The following is a 21,132-nucleotide window of genomic DNA, read 5'->3' as shown; positions in this document are numbered from 1 at the left end:
CGGAATTATTGCTCCATGTGCCCGCCACAACATGATAAAACTTTTCAAGATGGATCTTCTCTTCTTCTTCCTCTTCCTCTTCTTACTTCTAGTTTATCTTTTTGTTCCTTCTTTTAACTTTGATTTAGTTGGGGTCGGCCAATCGGATGTCGCTCTTTCCAATGCATCTTCCTTGCATGCGCCGACCACATTTGCGGCCTTGTGAATCAAATGACACCATATGATCTTTTTTGCGCCTGCCTTGACTCCGCTTCCCCTTCACTGGTTGGTTCACGACACTTCTTACTGGATTCGCACCCTTTTTCCTTAGCACGTGTCCAAACCTCCTTAAACCAATCGGTTCTCATCTCCTCCAAGATGCTCCTTGCTATTAACCAATTCCAGACATGCTTAATTTTCACAGACATTTCACAAAAATTCCAGACATCTTTCACATGTACAAGAGTGGGCTGAGAGGAGTCCATCCATCATCGAGGTGTCCCTATGTGTTCTTCACTCATCCTGGAAATGGATGTTTATTATTTCAACTCAAAAAGGCCACACCCTCCCCACAATTAACATCTAATTTGGTACACGAGCAACGGTACCCGTCCTATGGGCGGGGCTTCAATTGGGAGGCGGGGCTTCAATTGGGAGGCGGGGCTTCAATTGGGAGGCCCAAATGAAAAGGGTAAAATATCAGAAATTGAAGGCTTTTTTTATTTTAAACGATTCATATAAACATCCGTTAAATCATATCACACGCAAATCATCAAAATCTAAACAGTATTTGTAGAATTTCAATAAAACCACATCACTGTTCATATCGGTAAATATTATTCTATCGTGTTTGGAAAAATTGGAAATTGGGAAAATTGAGGAAAACTTGAAAAAACTGGAAAATTGGAAATTGGGGAAATTTGGGAAAAATTGGAAAACCTGGAAAATTGTAAAAATTGGAAATTGGGAAAAATTGAAAATTGGGGGGAAAATGGAAAAATTGTGGAAAAATTGGAAAAATTGGCAATTGGGAAAATTGGAAAATTGGGAAAAAAAATTGTAAAAACTGTAAAATTGGAAAAATTGGAAATTGAAAAAATTGGAAAAACAATATAGCCTATTTTACTCCAGGGGGTCCCAGGATTACCCACCCAAAATTTTGTTGCGATTGGTTCAGCTGTTTTTGCGCTACCTGGGAACAGACAGACAGACCGACAGACATTTGGTGAATTATAGTAAGATTGTTATGTTTTTCTCTTGACCACACGTCACCCCTAATGTTCCTCTATTTCCGCATCCTCTACACTTTCCCACCTATAAGACCCTTGGTCTCACCCTCTGGGTGCCCCCTATCCATTATCACCTCTTCCTTGACCCCAGGCGAGATGGAACTGTGACCCATGTGAAGATCCAGAACTCGGGTGATTATTATGACCTGTACTGTGGAGAGAAGTTTGCCACCCTCACCGAGCTCGTGCAGTTCTACACAGGTCGCTATAGAGTTTGTGTGCCAACGTGCAGTGCGGATGATGAATTACTTGGAGAATGCATTTGCTGTTGTTGTTGTTGTTGTTGTTGTTGTTGCAGCTACTGTTGTTGCTAGTAATTTTGTAATTGTAATTTTTTTGTAATTTCGTAATTTTTGCTGTTAGTAATTTTGGACTTGCTACGTTTGATCCGCAGAAAACACGGGACAACTGTATGAGCAGGATGGCCGTGAAATTGCGCTCCGGTATCCCTTCAACAGCGAGGATCCGACAAAAGAAAGGTGACATGAGGCTCAGACAAGATTAGTGCAGAGGAAATGCAGAATTGAAAGTTCCTCTTTCCATTGTGGTTTGCGTCAGTGAGACTTAGGAAAATATGTAGAAAGAGGAGCATGGTTTGGGGAGAAGATTGGGGGTGATAGGGGGAAGTGGCGAAAACATATTAAGAGAAATTTTCCACTACACTAGAGACAGGTGGTTCTTGTATAATGAGTAATTCTGATTCGGGCCCAGTATTTCATGGAGGCGGTGTGTTTCGGGCCCAGTATTCCATGGAGGCGGTGTGATTCGGGCCCAGTATTCCATGGAGGCAGTGTGATTCGGGCCCAGTATTCCATGGAGGCGGTGTGATTCGGGCCCAGTATTCCATGGAGGCGGTGTGATTCGGGCCCAGTATTCCATGGAGGCGGTGTGATTCGGGCCCAGTATTCCATGGAGGCGGTGTGATTCGGGCCCAGTATTCCATGGAGGCGGTGTGATTCGGGCCCAGTATTCCATGGAGGTGGTGTGATTCGTGTCCAGTATTCCATGGAGGCGGTGTGATTCGGGCCCAGTATTCCATGGAGGCGGTGTGATTCGGGCCTAGTATTCCATGAACGCGGGGTGATTCGGGCCCAGTATTCCATGGAGGCGGTGTGATTCGGGCCCAGTATTCCATGGAGGCGGTGTGATTCTGGCCCAGTATTCCATGGAGGCGGTGTGATTCGGGCCCAGTATTCCATGGAGGCGGTGTGATTCGGGCCCAGTATTCCATGGAGGCGGTGTGATTCGGGCCCAGTATTCCATGGAGGCGGTGTCCCCCCCCCTCCTGCCTTTCCAGATGAAATGTCCACTCACTTGTTTTCAAATTACAACGTCTGTGTGAAGCAATGATTTTCCATTTCCCAATTTCTGCACAAACGCCTGCTGATTGCGCTGTACGAGTTTCCAGATGGCAGCTTCATGCCTACGGCTTGCCTGCTATGATGGGGCAACAGCATTGTAATTGCGGATGCAGCTGCGAAACCCGTCGTTCAACCACATTTGGCTTTGGGTTCCATGAGCCTCGAACCGGGAGTTAACTCAGTAACCTTGTGCTTTAACTCTCTCTCCATCCAGGTGGTACCATGGTCACATGGCTGGAAAAATGGCGGAGGAGATGTTGCGAAAGCGTGGAAAGCCGGGTAGCTTCCTCGTGCGAGAGAGTGTCAGTGACCCCGGTAGTTTTGTCCTGTCGGTGCACACAGGAGAGGACACACCTGAAAATCCTCGCATCACCCACGTCAAGATTTACATGAAGGTATAGGCCTGAGATGTGGAGATGGTGAGGGAGTTGACCGTCTGAGAGAGCTTTTGGTCCCCATAGGCCAAAATCTCAAACAAATTGCTACAGAAGGTCTTGATGAAACCGGATATGTATTCCACACAACATACAGTGGCCTGTAAAAGTATTCACCCCCTATCAATAATGCCACATTTAGATGAACAAGAAACACCTGCTGCCTAAAGGAGCGAACAGGTGGTTCGTCATGCGTACGTCCCAGGGTCGGACCCAGAAATTTTTTAGGGGGGTTCACTTAAGGTTAAGATGTTCACAGATCCCAAAATCTACCCAAAGCCTTATTCAAGTGAATGTATTTACAACAACGATGTCAATACACAAAATGTTTCCAATACATATCAACAACAACATTGAGCAGACATGCACAAAATGCGGCGAAAAGAACCCGAGCACTAAAACTAAACTCGCCATTACGGATCATCAGGTCGTCATAATAAACGATTGTCCATTGTCCAATGATACTGTAGCTCGCAAGACAATCACATGGCAGACTAGAAGGGCACTCGGTAGAGCGCACACCTCCACCTGGTGAACAGTTTACGTTTTGTAACCCACTGATAGGCCGGATCTGGATTCGGACCTGAACCAAAATCGAATCTACTTGTTCTGGTTACCAAATCAACTCATTCACCAAGTTTGGTCATAACTCATCCACAACTTTTTGAAAAATCATGTTGTAGTGCGGTGCTATGCGCACGACATGTTTTGCCAATAAAGGAAGCAACAACGATGTAACCACAACTGTCTTTATTCCACGGATCAAACTATAGCACTGCCGTGCTCGGGGCTGTGAGCCCCGTGTATATCCCGAGGCCACGCCTACCCCTCTGGCGTGGCCGACACCCTCCTGGTGATGTCATCGCGCCAGCGAGCCATCGTGTCCGCCACACGCGCCCCCCCCCCAGAATTCCCGCGCACCTGAAGGGTCAGTTTGCAGGGCAAACGGATGACCCGGCCGAAGCGCCCTCTGGCGGCTGGCGGCATCTGGGATGCCGGGATGCCACCGGCTGCCCCTGGGATGGGTGCGGTGCCGGGGGGCGGCGTGCCGGCGGGGTTGGGCGGTGCCGGGGGTCCGCCCGCCGGGGGGCGGCCCCGACGCGGGGGCTGAGCCACTGGCGGGGGGTGGTCCACGTCGAGGTGGGCCGGTTTGAGGCGGTCCACGGACATGTGGTCAGGAGTACCGCCAATGTCCAGGGTGAAGTGCTTCGCCCCGGTCTTCAGCACGCGGAAGGGCCCATCATACGGGGGCCGCAGCGGTGTCCGGTGGGCGTCGTGTCGGACGAACACGTACTCCGCCGTGCGAAGCTCCGGGGCGACGTGCGTTGCCGGGCGTCCGTGGTGCGCCGTCGGTACCGGGGCGAACCTCTGGGCGGTCTCCTGCAGCGCGGAGCGCTGCTGCGCCGTGGACCATGGTGCCGTGGAGTCGGGGAGGAACTCGCCCAGCACCCGCAGCGGTTGTCCGAAGACCAACTCCACCGCGGATGCGCGCAGGTCGTCCTTGGGCACCGTCCGGAGGCCCAGCAGGACCCAGGCGAGCCTGTCGACCCAGCCGCCGTCGCGGAGGGTGGCCCGGAGCGCGGCCTTTAAGGAGCGGTGGAAACGCTCGCACAGGCCGTTGGCCTGGGGATGATAGGCCGTGGTACGGTGCAGCTGGACACTGAGCCCCCGCGCGACCGCCACCCAGAGCTCTGAGGTGAACTGGGGGCCGCGGTCGGACGAGATGTCCGAGGGGGCGCCGAACCGGGCAACCCAGGTGGCGATGAACGCCTGCGTGACGTCCGCCGCCGTCGTCACCGCCAAAGGCACGGCCTCTGGCCACCGGGTGATGCGGTCCACCATGGTGAGGACGTGGGTGAAACCCCGCGAGGGGGGCAGAGGTCCCACCAAGTCCACGTGAACGTGGTCGAACCGACGTTCGGGCACCGTAAACGGGGCCAGCGGGGCCCAGTTGTGGCGGTGGACCTTCGCGCGCTGGCACGCGAGGCACGTCCTGGTCCAATCGCGGACGACCTTCCGGAGGCCATGCCAGATGAACTTGTCAGCGACCAGCCTCTGGGAGGCCTTCATGCCCGGGTGAGACAGGCCATGGATGGCGTCAAAAACCCGGCGCTGCCAGGCCGCGGGCACGATGGGGCGAGGCCGCCCGAGGGAGACGTCGCACAAGAGGGCCGTGCCCGCGCCGTCGAATGGCACCTCGGTGACGCGGAGGCCCGTGACGGCGGTCCGCAAGGCCTGGACGTCGGGGTCGGTGATCTGGTCCACCGCCATCCGGGCATAGTCGATGCCGAGGTGGACTGCGTGGGCGACGGACCGGGAAAGGCAATCCGCCACCGGGTTGTCCTTCCCCGCGACGTGCCGGATGTCCGTCGTGTACTCGGACACGGCCGAGAGGTGACGCTGCTGCCGGGCCGACCACGGCTCAGCGACCTTGGCCATCGTGAAGACCAGGGGCTTGTGGTCGACTAAGGCCGTGAACGAACGGCCCTCGAGCAGATGGCGAAAGTGCCTGACCGCCAGGTGAAGCCCGAGCAACTCGCGGTCGAAGGTACTGTACCGGCGTTCGTGCGGGCGAAGCTGCCGGCTGAAAAACGCCAGCGGTTGCCAAGCTCCCCGCACGCATTGCTTGTGCACCATGCCCACCGCGTAGTCCGACGCGTCGGTGGTGAGGGCGATCGGTGCATCGGGCGCCGGGTGCGCGAGCATGGTGGCATTAACCAGGGCGAGCTTTCCGCCCGCGAACGCCGCGTCCATCTGCTCGGTCCAAACAATGTCACCTTTGCCCGGCTTCCCCCGGAGGGCCTCGTGCAGGGGGCGCAGGAGCTGGGCGATGCGGGGCAGGAAACGGTGGTAAAAGTTTACCATGCCCAGGAACTCCTGGAGCCCCCTGATCGTGCGGGGGCGCGGAAACCCCTTGACCGCCTCCACCTTTGCTGGTAAGGGGATGGCCCCGTGCCTGGTGACGCGGTGCCCCAAAAAGTCGATCTCAGCGACGCCGAACCGGCACTTGGCGGGGTTCACGATCAGGCCATGCTGGCCCAGGCGTTTGAAGAGCGTGCGGAGATGGCGGAGGTGCTCTTCACGGGACGCGCTTGCGATGAGGATGTCGTCCAGGTAGGCGTAGACGAAATCCAGGTCGCGCAAGACGCTGTCCATCAGACGTTGGAACGCCTGAGCTGCATTCTTCAAACCGAAGGGCATCCGAAGGAACTCGAAAAGGCCGAATGGCGTAATGACGGCCATCTTCGGGATGTCCTCCGGCCTGACGGGGACCTGGTGGTAGCCGCGTATGAGGTCCACCTTAGAGAAGCAGGACATATTTGCCAACCGGGCGGAAAAGTCCTGGATGTGAGGAACCGGGTAACGGTCGGGGGTGGTGGCATCGTTGAGGCGGCGGTAGTCCCCGCACGGCCGCCATCCCCCGCCAGGCTTTGGCACGATGTGTAGCGGCGACGCCCAAGCACTCTTGGAGCGTCGCACGATGCCCAGCCACTCCAGCGTAGCGAACTCCGCTCTCGCCACCGCGAGCTTCGTCGGTTCGAGGCGGCGGCCCGGGCATAGACCGGTGGCCCGACGGTGGGTATGTGATGTTCCACACCGTGCTTTACGGCCACCGCCGAGAAGGTGGGCCGTGTGAGGGCCGGGAAACTGGCGAGGAGGCGGGTGAACTCATCCGCTGCCGGGAGCGTACAAACCAACCTCGCCGGGACCGAACCGCTCAGCAAGCCGCTTGGCGAGCCGCTCGGCGAGCCGCTCAGTGAGCCGCTCAATGAGCTGCTCAGCGCACAAGCAAGCGAGCTGAACGTTTCAGCCTGGATGAGGCGTCTGTTCTTTACGTCTACCAACAACCCGTTTGCACAGGGAAAGTCCGCACCGAGCAATGCCATGGTCACTCCGGCGGTTACGAACGACCACTTGAAGCATTGCCCTCCGAACCGCAGGGAGAGGCAGCACTTCCCGAACGTGCGTATGGGTGTTCCGTTGGCTGCTAGCAACGCGGGGCCCCGGCCCGCGGTTCACTTTTCGGACGTAGAGGCAGGGATAACGCTCACCTGTGCACCCGTGTCGCATAGGAAACGGTGCCCGGACAAGGTGTCCATTATAAAAAGAAGGCTGCCGGAATGGCTGATGCTCAGGGCCGTTCCCGAGCGCCGGCTTGGCAGTTTCCCGACTTGCCGGACGAGCACGGCGGGCGACAACTCCTCGCCTTGTGGCCAAACCTGGCGTGGAAATAGCACCAGGTTTGCGGCAAAGGCAGAGGCCGCGGTTTTCGCGGTGGTGGTGGACGGGGCGTGGCGGCGGCCACGCGGTGTGCATCAGCCTCGAGATCCACGAGGTGTGGTGCATCAGCATCAGCGTCAGCCCCAGGATCCGCGACGGCCGCACCGAAGCTCGCCCGCGTGTCACACGCCGCGAAAAACTTGTCGGCCTCGACGGCCAGCACGCGGGGCTCCTTTATCGTGGAACCGGCCAACGCGAGGCATACCTGTGCCGGCAGCTGGTGTAAAAAGAGTGCCCGGAATAAAAAATCCGGTGCTTTGTCCCCCAGTAGCGACAGCATGTGATCCATTCGGACCGATGGTCGCGTGTCGCCGAGGTCGGGAAGGTCCAGGAGACGGTCGGCCCGTTCGTCCTCTGTGAGGCCGAACGTGGCGATGAGGCGACGCTTGAGTGCCTCGTACCTGTGGTCGGCCGGTGGGTTCCGCAGGACGGACACGACGCGGGCGGCTGTGCCGGGCCCGAGGGCGGCGATGACGTGGAAATAGCGCGTCTCATCCGCCGTTATGCCACGAAGCCGAAACTGGGCTTCTGCCTGCATAAACCATATCTCCGCCTGAGCTTCCCAAAACTCGGGGAGTTTCACCGCTACCGCGTTGCTGCTCATCATGGCACGTTCTGTAGTTCAGCGTCGGCTGAACTAGTCGAGGTCACCAATGTAGTGCGGTGCTATGCGCACGACTTGTTTTGCCAATAAAGGAAGCAACAACGATGTAACCACAAGTGTCTTTATTCCACGGATCAAACTATAGCACTGCCGTGCTCGGGGCTGTGAGCCCCGTGTATATCCCGAGGCCACGCCTACGCCTCGGGCGTGGCCGACACCCTCCTGGTGCGCGGAATGATGTCATCGCACCAGCGAGCCATCGTGTCCGCCACAATGTTACATATCGTTTTTGGCCCCATCTCTCAATTTTGAAGAATCACTTAAAGATTTTTTTAAAATCCTCATATCCGGATCTGGATTCGCATGTTCACCTGTTTGTGAAGATCTGAATCACTTTGTCCTTCTCACACACACAACCTCTCCACCAAGTTTAGACTGAATCAATCTCTAATTCCTTGAAATAACTTGCTATGCATCGTTTTTACCAGATCGCAATCCATAATGAAGAATCGCTTTAAAAATTCTCATATCCAGATCTGGATTTGGATCTTCACCAAAATCGAATAAATTCTTCTTTGGCGCACACACAACCCCTCCACCAAATTAAATCCAAATCCATCAATAACTTTTTGAGATATCTTGCACACAAACAAACTGACAGGGTTGAAAACTTCACCTCCGTTAATTGCAGATGGTGGAAGTAAATATGGTAACTGCGGAGGGAGGGTGAGGTGGGGATTGAGGGTGTAGGGGGTCAATCAATCAATCAATCAATCAATCAATCAATGTGGGTCAATGAAGGATATGGGTCAATCCGAGGGACGGCACACATTGATGAATCACCTGCGTGTGAAACACCAGTTTAGAGCCGGGTCGGGATTCGAACCCAGGCCGGACAGCTTGGAGACGAGGGTGCGTTACGAATTGGGTCATGCGTTGAATAAAGGTCCCAATTGGGCGTTGAATAAAGGTCACAATTGGGCCGTGATGGGAGTCAGCGGCAATATCGCACATCACACTTGAAGATATGGCTGGGGAAAAATGACATTTGAGGCCCCAAGATACAAGTTATAAGCAATCCATGTACAGTCCACAAAATCCGCTTGTGGAGCGCTCACCAAGTGGCTTAAGCACTCAGGCAAGCACTCCATTCCAGGAACGCAGGTGATAGCAAGCTTATTGGTGGGCATGGAGCATCTTATTGGACCCCTGGTTTACTCCAAATTTCTTTCAGTTGCGGCTGTTTTAAAAGGTAATCTTAGGTTGGAAATAATTGACAGAATAGTTTGTGGTTATAATAATTTTTACTTCCTGTAGATACTGTGTACCCCACAAAACACCATGCTGAGCTATTTATACACCTTAACACGGAGTTTGTCCAAGGTGGAAATTTCCCTTTGGGGAGGGGGACAAATTAAGTCACTCCAATTTCCATCGTGCGACCTTTAGTACCCCTGGCAAGTTTGCTTGCGATTGCATAAGTAACGACTGAATGTATCACGGTCAGACAGACACCCAATTGCTTATTTTAATATGATTACGAATTGCGTAGAAATTTTTCAAAATGAACTTTTAAATTTATTTATAACGTAAGTCATCAAACTAAACATTGTTATAGTTGAAGGAGGTTACCTGTCAGGAATACCTGTAAAAAAACAACATGTGCAAATCAACATTCACTGGTTGTGAAAGTATTCAGCCCCTTCGGCCAGTACTTCACCTTTTGCAGCAATTACTGCCACAAGCCTTTCTGGGTAGGCCTCCACCAGCTTTGAACAGGGAGATGGTGAAATCTTTGCCCTTTCTTCACATAAAAATTGCTCTAGTTCTGCCAAGTTTGATGTGGATCGTCGATGGATTGAAATCTTCACGTCTCACCATAAATGTTCAGTTGGGTTCAAGTCAGGATTTTGACTGGGCCACTCAAGAACATTAATTTTCTTCTTTTTCAGCCAATCTAGCGTGGCCTTAGCTTTGTGCTTCGGATCTTTCTCCTGTTGAAATGTGAATCTCCGACCCAGTTTCAGATTAATGACCGACTCAAGCAGGTTTTCATCAAGGATTCTCCTGTACTTTGCACCATCCGTTCCCCTTTTATCCTGACAATCTTGCCAGTCCCTACTGATGAAAAGCAGCCCCATAACATGATGCTGCCACCACCATGTTTGACAGTAGAGATGGTGTTGATTGGGTGATGTGCAGTATTAGACTTGCGACAGATGTAACGCTTTGAATTTAGACCAAAAAGTTCCATTTTTGTCTCGTCTGACTACAAAACTTTTCTCCACATGTCTGCAGTATCATTAAGATGCTTTTTTTCACAAACTCCATACGAGCATACAGATGTGTCTTTTTCATTAATGGCTTCTTGCTTGCCACTTGTCCATAGAGGCCAGCTTTGTGAAGGTAACAGGATGTTGTTGATTGATGAACACTGACCCTTCTTCAGATGATTGTCCGGATGCTGAGTTTAGATGGGATACCTGATCTGGGTAGAGTCTGGTAGAGTCTGGGTGGTGGTATGATACGTCTTCCACTTCTTAATGACGGATTCACCAACTCAAAGTGATAATGAGTGACTTTTAAATCTTCTTGTAACCCTCTCCTGAACGGTGCTTCTTCACCACTTTATGTCTGACATCTTTGGAAAGCTTCTTGGTCTTCATGTTTGCCTTGTTTGGATGACCAGGTGAGTTTCACCTTAAAACTCCTTAGATAAGTAGGGAGATTAGTATGTCAAACCACTGATTACATACAGATACAGGTGAAACCTATTACACTTATTTTATAACATTTCAAACAAATAATTTACCCCTTTGAAATGATTTAGGGTTAATCAGGAAAACGGTTTGAATAGTTATGTGACTGATTGATTGTCTCTGCAGCGCCTGGGTTTGATTCCCGACTAGACTATAAACTGTCCGACTGATGCTTTTCAGGAACGGGGTTGCACCATAAATGGCGCCGTTCGTCGGGTGGGCATTAAGCTGGGTGTCCCGTCTGCTCGGAATAGCTATTGGATGGCAAATACCCCACGGTACCTTTCACGAAGAGTAGACAAGTTATCACCGGCACACTGAACTCATGACAAATTAATGCTTCTAATCATCTTCAGTCGAACGTCGGGCCTGACCAGCCGGTTCGTGAAAGACTTGGGACAAAACCTTTCCTCCGCCGACCCCGAAAGAAGGAATAATTGTGGCAATGGAAGAAATGATAAATGAATGATTTGCGCTTCACTCATTCAGGAGGTACATATCGTCTACTTGCACCTTTTAATATGATAGCCATGATAACTGTAGAGCATGATCCCCTTGTTAATGGATAATGTGACTCTGGGTCTGTTTTCCTAAAACCAAATTGCTCCATGGAGATATTTTACTCCTTTGGAAATGTAAATTCCCCGAACTAAGGAGCAATCAGTTTGAAAAGTGATGGTACATTGGGCGCTTGGTTCATCCTCATCCTGCATATCTGCCTTTTCAATATTTACACCTGCTGTACTTCATCGATTACGTTTTATAATTGGCAAATGTTGAAGGTGTACACTGTGTTGATCATGTATTTCAGGAAAAATTGTCACGTACAAAACCTCTTGCATTCCTGCCCCAAATTGCTGTGTATTTGAGATAGAAAGGTTCTGAGGCCTACTTTGCAGTTAGACATTGGGGTTGTACCATGGTGATTGTGTGAGACTTACTTGATGACTAATTATTTATTTACAGAAAGGCAAGTACAACATTGGTGGGAAGGAGAGTTTTGCTTCTCTACCAGAGTTGGTGGAGCACTTCCGGCGCAAGCCCATCACCGAGAGCAACAACATTGTCGTACACATGACACAGGTGTGATGCAAGCCCGATTAGTGATGTCCTTACTTATCTCTTATGCTATTTACGAAAAAATATAACCTGTCTCACTGTCGTGGCGAGGGCAAGTGGGTCTTGGGATTCAAACCCAGGAACCGTTGATTGGTTTTCTCACATTATTGCCGGAGTATCATTTGCACCTCTTTTTTACCCCACGCACGCGAAGCAAAAAGCGGGGTTAATCGATTAGTTAATGTCCGTCCGTCCGTCTGATCAGTTTTTGATTGAGGAACAACTTATCTGAATTGAATGTTTTATTTTAAACACAAATCGGGACATGAATAGGAAGGCAAATTTGCCATTTTACCGTATTTTCCGCTTTACCGTACTTTGGCTCTGAATTCATCACGACCGCACATGCGCAGAGAGGAGTTCCCTTTTCCCTTTTTTTTTTTAAGGCCATTTTCCCCGCTAGAGGGCCCCATGACAATCATCATGGTTCCCTTTTTGAGGCAATGTTTTGATAGCCGGATGCCCATCCGGATGCCAACCCTTTAGTCGCCTCTTACAACACGCAGGGATACGGTGTACCTATTCTAAGCCGGGGTGCACCCTGAGATCATTCTTACCAGCAAGCGGGTACTCAATTTCCGGACCTCGGAAGGATGACAGGCCGAGTCAACCCCCCATGCGTTAATTCAACGATCGGCCGGGATTCGAACTCGGGATCCTAGGATCCCAAGCCTGCACCCTAACCGCTAAGCCAACACCAGGCTTCCGCAGAGGAGCGAGTTAATATTTTTACTCTGTCTGGCAGTCGAACACAATTAAAAATCATTCCAAGCTGGAAACGTACTGTTTTTAAGTATGTTATAAAGGACGCAAACAACAGGCATGAATAACTAATGTAACGTGTTATATAGGGTTATGTAATAGACACTGTCCAGAAAATGGCGGTAGAACCTGAAATTAATTAATTTATATACCTTTAAAACTCGTTAACCATTTATTTAAATTGAGTGAAAAGATACATTAACTGTAGAACACAAATTGCCTTCATAATACTGGGATGTGAGAGGGTGCACGATCGGGGTGAAGAGGAGGCCGCTGCTATGGGCTATGTATGATGCTGATTGAAGCTACACTTCACATTGGGTGATGGGGTAAACTTCACATTGGGTGATGGGGTAAACTTCACATTGGGTGATGGGGTACACTTCACATTGGGTGATGGGGTAAACTTCACATTGGGTGATGGGGTAAACTTCACATTGGGTGATGGGGTACACTTCACATTGGGTGATGGGGTAAACTTCACATTGGGTGATGGGGTACACTTCACATTGGGTGATGGGGTACACTTCACATTGGGTGATGGGGTACACTTCACATTGGGTGATGGGGTACACTTCACATTGGGTGATGGGGTAAACTTCACATTGGGTGATGGGGTAAACTTCACATTGGGTGATGGGGTAAACTTCACATTGGGTGATGGGGTACACTTCACATTGGGTGATGGGGTAAACTTCACATTGGGTGATGGGGTACACTTCACATTGGGTGACCGGGTACACTTCACATTGGGTGATAGGGTACACTTCACATTGGGTGATGGGGTACACTTCACATTGGGTGATGGGGTACACTTCACATTGGGTGATGGGGTACACTTCACATTGGGTGATGGGGTACACTTCACATTGGGTGATGGGGTATTTTTGTCATTTTATCAACCCCACTCCACCCACCCCTTCACATTGAAGATTTATCTATCTTTGCCATTATGTCATCCTCCCTGTCATCCACCACCAGCCACTTTACGCAACCATCATTAATGCTGCGGAAATCGGGCAGCGGATAGCGGAGCTGAGCAAAGCGGGAGTCGGTGGTGATCAAGTGTCCAAGGGAACGGGAGAGTCCTCGAGTCAGGGTTTTCATGAAGAGTTTGAGGTAAGGGTTAATGGTTCAGTGATTCTGGGGTAAGGGTAGGTGAGGGAAGGGCATTAGGTAATCAGGTGAAGGTTCACCTGGTCCCTTGTACACACTATCACTTCAGAATGAAACTCGAATGACACTCGGTAGAGAGCAAACCTCCACCAGGCTCAACGGTTTACGTTTGCTATTCACTGATAGGTCAGATCTGGATCCGACCTGAACCAGAATCAAATCGGCTTCTTCTTGTCACCTAACCAACCTGTCCACCTAGTTTTGACATGTCATCTCCAACTTTTTGAAATATCATGCTACACATCGTTTTGGCCTGTCAATCAATGGTGATCAAAGAATCACGCAATAATTTTTAAAATTCTCGCATCTGGATGAATCGATTTGTCCTTGTCTCACACCCAACCTGTCCACCAAGTTTCGTCCGAATCCGTCCATATTGAGATATCCTGTTCGCAAACAAACAAACAGACAGGTGTGAAAACATAACCTCCATCCACCTTCGGTGGCGGACGTAATGAATGTTTGAGGGGTAATGTGGTGCTCATCAGTACCAATGTGGTGCCTCCTGGTGCTGCATGAGACCGTGGTGTGCTCTTTGTCCAGGTTTTGCAGCAGCAAGAGGGGAAATTGCTGTATAGTCGACATGAAGGCCAAAGGCCTGAAAACAAGAGCAAGAACCGCTACAAGAATATCCTGCCATGTATGCTGGGAAAATGGGGGTGATAAGGGGGTTGGGGGGCATTGTGGGTGATGTGTGGAACTTTGTTTCTTCATAAAACCTTCAATGTTGAACTAATATAAAGTAATCCTCTCCCTCGTCCACACCTTCCCTCCATTTCCTCAGTTGACCACACAAGGGTGGTTTTGAAAGATGGCGACCCGGACGTTATAGGTTCTGATTACATCAATGCAAATATCGTCACGGTATGTATGTCTTTGGAATCCTCATGAAAACGTGTCCGTGTGTCTGTACGTACGCACTGACATTTGTACAAAAGATCTCATTGCAGTCAAGTTGTGGCCTATCTCAGTCTCTCGGTGTCTCGTCTCTCTGCACTTTGGTCCTTCCATGTCACATGTGTTTTTGCGACTCTCTTCCTCCTCCCTCTCTTTGTGAAATTTCTAAAATCTAGGCTTGCTCTGCTCACCTATTCTGCTTGTGAAATGTCCTTCTTCAGTACCTTATATATCCCACTCTTCCTTCCTGTGTTGCAAGCTGGTAGTGCACCACCACCACAGGTGATCCTCCATCGCTATCCGCACTCTTTTCTATATCCTCCTTAACACCCCTCATCCATTAGCGGATCATCTCCTTCCCCTTTCTCTCTCTTCCCTGTGTTGCATCCCCGAGTTACCCAGATACCACTATCTGCGCATTGTCTGTCACCTCGTTCTTTCATATGCCTGGTCTTCGTAAACAAAAAACAAAACCATTTTAGTTTAACACAACATCATATATTAACAAGATTACCTTTTGCCAAGAGGTCTAAGGGTAATCTTTTTATTTTAATTAATCTAAAGAATGCTTGTGTTATGCGGATGGAGCCATTTGAAATGTCAGTAGAGTTTGAGGATGGACACCAAACCCCAATATACAACATGGAAGCAAAGAGCTGCCCCCGGTCCTCTTTGACCTCTATGCCACATGTGTGCTGTAACATGAGGGGATCCCCAGGGAACAATTTATAACCGATGACTTGGCTCGGCCTCTTATGGTGAGAAAGGAAAAAGTGGGAATAACCCACAGATACGTAGAATACAAAATGGCCGAGAGGCTGGATAGTAAGGAACGTGTCAAGCGGAGTATTCTCAATGTTATGGAACAGGCCGGAGTACATCGAGAACCTTGGAACCATTAACTACGTAAACCAGAAACACAGTGACGTGTCATGTAAGACTAGTTGGGGAAGCTTATCTCCGGCCTGTTTGGGGGTTTGATACCAATTTCCACCGTCATTGTGGTTGGTAGACATGACGTCATGAAGACAACATGTGGTAATTCTAGAAATCCATATAATCAACAGTGTGGACATGTTTGCAGGCCCCACAAGAGAAAGGATGCAGTGAGCCCAAGCGGTACGTCGCTACCCAAGGCTGCTTGCAGAACACGCTCACGGACTTCTGGCGAATGATCTACCAGGAAGGCTCTCGAGTTATCGTCATGACCACCAGAGAGGTCGAGCGTGGCAAGGTTAGAATCCCCGCGAGCCTCGGTCTTCACCTTCCGGCACGCACCGATCCGAGTTCCATTTTTATTTGTGGTGTCATCTCGTCATCACGGCGATCGGTCCCTCCTCCACTCCTTCTGACTCTTCTCTCTCTCCTCTGATCTGTTGCACTTGGTTAACGTGGTGGGCACGTTCATGAAAACCACGACGTTAAGTGAAACGACGGTAAGTGAAATGACGGTAAGTGGAACGACGGTAAGTGGAACGGCGGTAAGTGGAACGACGTTAAGTGGAACGGCGTTAAGTGGAACGACGGTAAGTGGAACAATGGTAAGTGGAACGGCGTTAAGTGGAACGACGGTAAGTGGAACGACGGTAAGTGGAACGACGGTAAGTGGAAAGTGGAACGACGGTAAGTGGAACGACGGTAAGTGGAACGACGGCAAGTGGAACGACGGCAAGTGGAACGACGGCAAGTGGAACGACGGCAAGTGGAACGACGGCAAGTGGAACGACGTTAAGTGGAACGACGTTAAGTGGAACGACGGTAAGTGGAACGACGGTAAGTGGAACGACGGCAAGTGGAACGACGGCAAGTGGAACGACGGCAAGTGGAACGACGGCAAGTGGAACGACGGCAAGTGGAACGACGGCAAGTGGAACGACGGCAAGTGGAACGACGGCAAGTGGAACGACGGCAAGTGGAACGACGGCAAGTGGAACGACGGCAAGTGGAACGACGTTACGTGAAACGATGATAAGCGAAGTGACGGTAAGTGAAACGACGATAAGCGAAACGACGATAAGCGAAACGACGATAAGCGAAACGACCGTAAGCGAAATGACGGTAAGCTAAACAACGGTAAGCGAAACGACGTGATGCGAAACGACGTGAAGTGAAACGACGTGAAGTGAAACAATGTTAAATGGATCGATTGATCTCATGACAAATAAATCTATTTCGACGACGTAATAGCGAGTTATGGGTGAATCAACACGACATTATTTGAAGCCTTGCTACATTATAACGAAACAATGTTAACTGGGATGATGTTAAGTAAGGAGCTGTATTATCTATCGATGAAGTTATCACATGTGAAGGACTAAGTTATCATATGTGAAGGACTGAGGTTCAATTCCATTTTTTAAATTCATAACTGAGATCTGACGATTATTTTAAGATGAGTCTGCTCTTTGCAGCAATTATTATGCACTGAGAATATGAGCATCATTATGGACGACGGTTCGAGTTTGTATCCCATATCCCATTTGTATCTCATTGCTTTGTCCTCTCAATTTTGAACACGTTAATTACAAGTTATCTATATGTATTACATTGGCAAAAACACATAGCCCTTTACTTCACATGTACAAGTCTATGTTATTATACACAGTTGGCGTCTCACCTGTGCTTCAGCAAAGACGCGACTTGAGTACTTGCACCCGACAGGTGAAGTGTGTGCGGTATTGGCCGGAGCTTGGGGTCGAGAAAGAGTTTGGAATGCTGAGGGTGGGCCTTGTTGATGAAATCGCAAAGCGAGAGTATACTCTTCGGGAACTTTCCCTGCAGCACATCGGCTTTGTGAGTTTTCTGCCCGTTTTATTCGCACAATGGCACTGCAGCACACTCCCACACACTGCAGCACACTCGGACACACTGCAACACACTCGGACACATTGCAACACACTCGGACACACTGCAGCACACTCTGACACAATGCAGCACACTCCGACACACTGCAGCACACTGCAGCACACTCCGACACACTGCAGCACACTCGGACAAACTGCACACACACTGCAACACACTCGGACACACTGCAGCACACTCTGACAAACTGCAGCACACTCTGACAAACTGCAGCACACTCCGACACACCAAAGCACACTCCGACACACTGCAGCACACTGCGATACTGCAGCACACTCCGACACACTGCAGCACACTCCGAGACACTGCAGCACACTCCGAGACACTGCAGCACACTCCGACACTGCAGCACACTCCGACACACTGCAGCACACTCCGACACTGCAGCACACTCCGACACACTGCAAAACACTCCGACACACTGCAGCACACTTCGACACACTGCAGCACACTCCGACACACTGCAGCACATTCCGACACTGCAGCACACTCTGACACACTGCAACACACTCCGACACACTGCAGCACACTCCGAGACACTGAAGCACACTTCGAGACACTGCAGCACACTCCGACACTGCAGCACACTCCGACACTGCAGCACACTCCGACACACTGCAGCACACTCCGACACACTGCAGCACACTCCGACACACTGCAGCACACTCCGACACACTGCAGCACACTCCGACACACTGCAGCACACTCCGACACACTGCAGCACACTCCGACACACTGCAGCACACTCCGACACACTGCAGCACACTCCGACACACTGCAGCACACTCCGACACTGCAGCACACTCCGACACACTGCAGCACACTCCGACACACTGCAGCACACTCCGACACACTGCAGCACACTCCGACACATTGCAGCACACTCCGACACATGTGTACGCTGTCGGTCCCCTCCTCCACATGTGTACGCTGTCGGTCCCCTCCTCCACATGTGTACGCTGTCGGCCCCCTTCTCCACATGTGTGCACTGTCGGCCCCCTCCTCCACATGTGTACGCTGGCGGCCCCCTTCTCCACACGTGTATGCTGTCGGCCCCTTTCTCCACATGTGTATGTTGACGGCCCCCTTCTCCACATGTGTAAGCTGTCGGCCCCCTTCTCCACATGTGTATGCTGTCGGCCCCCTTCCCCACACGTATACGTTGTCGGCCCCCCTCACATGTACATTTTCGGCCCCCTTCTCCACATGTGTACATTGTCGGCCCCTTCTCCACATGTGTACATTGTCGGCCCCTCACATGTACATTTTCGGCCCCCTTCTCCACATGTGTACATTGTCGGCCCCTTCTCCACATGTGTACATTGTCGGCCCCCTCACATGTACATTTTCGGCCTCCTTCTCCACATGTGTACATTGTCAGCCCCCCTCACATGTACATTGTCGGCCCCCTTCTCCACATGTGTACATTGTCGGCCCCCCTCACATGTACAGTTTCGGCCCGCTTCTCCACATGTGTACATTGTCGGCCCCCCTCACATGTACATTTTCGGCCCCCTTCTCCACATGTGTACATTGTTGGCCCCCTTCTCCACATGTGTACATTGTCAGCCCCCTTCTCCACATGTGTACATTGTCGGCCCCCCTCACATGTACATTTCGGCCCCCATCTCCACATGTGTGCATTGTCGGCCCTCCTCACATGTACATTGTCGGCCCCCTTCTCCACATGTGTACATTGTTGGCCCCCCTCACATGTACATTTTCGGCCCCCTTCTCCACATGTGTACATTGTCGGCCCCCTTCTCCACATGTGTACATTGTCGGCCCCCCTCACATGTACATTTTCGGCCCCCTTCTCCGCATGTGTACATTGTCGGCCCCCCTCACATGTACATTATCGGCCCCATTCTCCACATGTGTACATTGTCGGCCCCCTTCACATGTACATTTTCGGCCCCCTTCTCCACATGTGTACATTGTCGGCCCCCCTCACATGTACATTGTCGGCCCCCTTCTCCACATGTGTACATTGTCAGCCCCCCTCACATGTACATTTTCGGCCCCCTTCTCCACATGTGTACATTGTCGGCCCCCCTCACATGTACATTGTCGGCCTCCTTCTCCACATGTGTACATTGTCGCCCCCCCTCACATGTACATTTTCGGCCCCCTTCTCCACATGTGTACATTGTCGGCCCCCCTCACATGTACATTGTCGGGCCCCTTCACATGTACATTTTCGGCCCCCTTCTCCACATGTGTACATTGTCGGCCCCCCTCACATGTACATTGTCGGCCCCCTTCTCCACATGTGTACATTGTCAGCCCCCCTCACATGTACATTTTCGGCCCCCTTCTCCACATGTGTACATTGTCGGCCCCCCTCACATGTACATTGTCGGCCTCCTTCTCCACATGTGTACATTGTCGCCCCCCCTCACATGTACATTTTCGGCCCCCTTCTCCACATGTGTACATTGTCGGCCCCCCTCACATGTACATTGTCGGCCCCCTTCTCCACATGTGTACATTGTCGGCCCCCCTCACATGTACATTGTCGGCCCCCTTCTCCACATGTGTACATTGTCGGCCCCCCTCACATGTACATTGTCGGCCCCCTTCTCCACATGTGTACATTGTCGGCCCCCCTCACATGTACATTTTCGGCCCAATTGGACAGATTGCATGATGCACATGAGGAAACGAAAACCTGCGCACGTTTCTGCCGGTTCATCAATAATGGGAATAAGAACCACAAGGAGGAATCTTCCACAGAGTCCGATCGTCCAGGCTTGTCTTGTTGCTTTGTACGAAACATCTGTCTCCGCTCATGGAAGAGCGAGGGACGTCGTTAAAAGTTCAATGGCGTTCATGTATTATGGGAAACCATTTTGTTCAAAGATAATTAAATGCCAACTAACATCATCGTAGGTAGAGTAAATAGTGGCTTGTTTGCACAACCTCGAATGTACAAGGCCTTCCTCTCTCCCACCGCCGACAGTTTCATTTTGGGCCTTGCAGTTTTCCATCTCCTCATTTCTAGTCTCGCCACACATGATTTGTCCCCCTCACCACACCTGATTTGTCCTCCTCACCACACCTGATTTGGCCTCCTCGCCCCACCTGATTTGTCCCCCTCACCACAGCTGATTTGTCCCCCTCACCACACCTGATTTGTCCTTCTCACCACACCTGATTTGTCCTTCTCACCACACCTGATTTGTCCTCCTCACCACAGCTGATTTGTCCCCCTCACCACACCTGATTTGTCCTCCTCACCACACCTGATTTGTCCCCCTCACCACACCTGATTTGTCCTCCTCACCACACCTGATTTGTCCCCCTCACCACACCTGATTTGTCCCCCTCACCACACCTGATTTGTCCTCCTCACCACACCTGATTTGTCCTCCTCACCACACCTGATTTGTCCCCCTCACCACATCTGATTTGTCCCCCTCACCACACCTGATTTGTCCCCCTCACCACACCTGATTTGTCCCCCTCACCACACATGATTTGTGCCCTCACCACACCTGATTTGTCCCCTCACCACACCTGATTTGTCCCCCTCACACCTGATTTGTCCCCCTCACCACATCTGATTTGTCCTCCTCACCACACCTGATTTGTCCTCCTCACCACACC

At 51.0% G+C, this 21,132-nt stretch overlaps 1 protein-coding gene across 3 annotated transcripts in view; it reads left to right on the top strand.

Annotated features, from left to right (window-relative positions):
• Nucleotides 1-21,132, top strand: part of LOC137421380 (tyrosine-protein phosphatase non-receptor type 11) — a 53,664-nt gene that overhangs the window by 22,092 nt on the left and 10,440 nt on the right. For 2 of the 3 annotated variants that reach the window (XM_068107384.2, XM_078771461.1), the window contains exons 3-11: nt 1,360-1,469; nt 1,663-1,747; nt 2,844-3,024; nt 11,674-11,790; nt 13,570-13,707; nt 14,308-14,404; nt 14,549-14,628; nt 15,746-15,895; nt 17,323-17,454. In XM_068107384.2, coding sequence (XP_067963485.2) covers nt 1,360-1,469; nt 1,663-1,747; nt 2,844-3,024; nt 11,674-11,790; nt 13,570-13,707; nt 14,308-14,404; nt 14,549-14,628; nt 15,746-15,895; nt 17,323-17,454 — 1,090 coding nt within the window. Of the gene's footprint in view, nt 1-1,359; nt 1,470-1,662; nt 1,748-2,565; nt 2,727-2,843; nt 3,025-11,673; nt 11,791-13,569; nt 13,708-14,307; nt 14,405-14,548; nt 14,629-15,745; nt 15,896-17,322; nt 17,455-21,132 lie in introns of those variants that run through there. The other variant, XM_068107386.2, reaches the window with a different exon arrangement.

This window comes from Myxine glutinosa, chromosome 2 (genome assembly GCF_964187855.1).
Source record: "Myxine glutinosa chromosome 2, kmMyxGlut1.1, whole genome shotgun sequence".
Taxonomy (NCBI): domain Eukaryota; kingdom Metazoa; phylum Chordata; class Myxini; order Myxiniformes; family Myxinidae; genus Myxine; species Myxine glutinosa.
The sequence above is the reverse complement of the archived record's forward strand: the minus strand, read 5'-3'. Positions and strand labels throughout refer to the sequence as shown.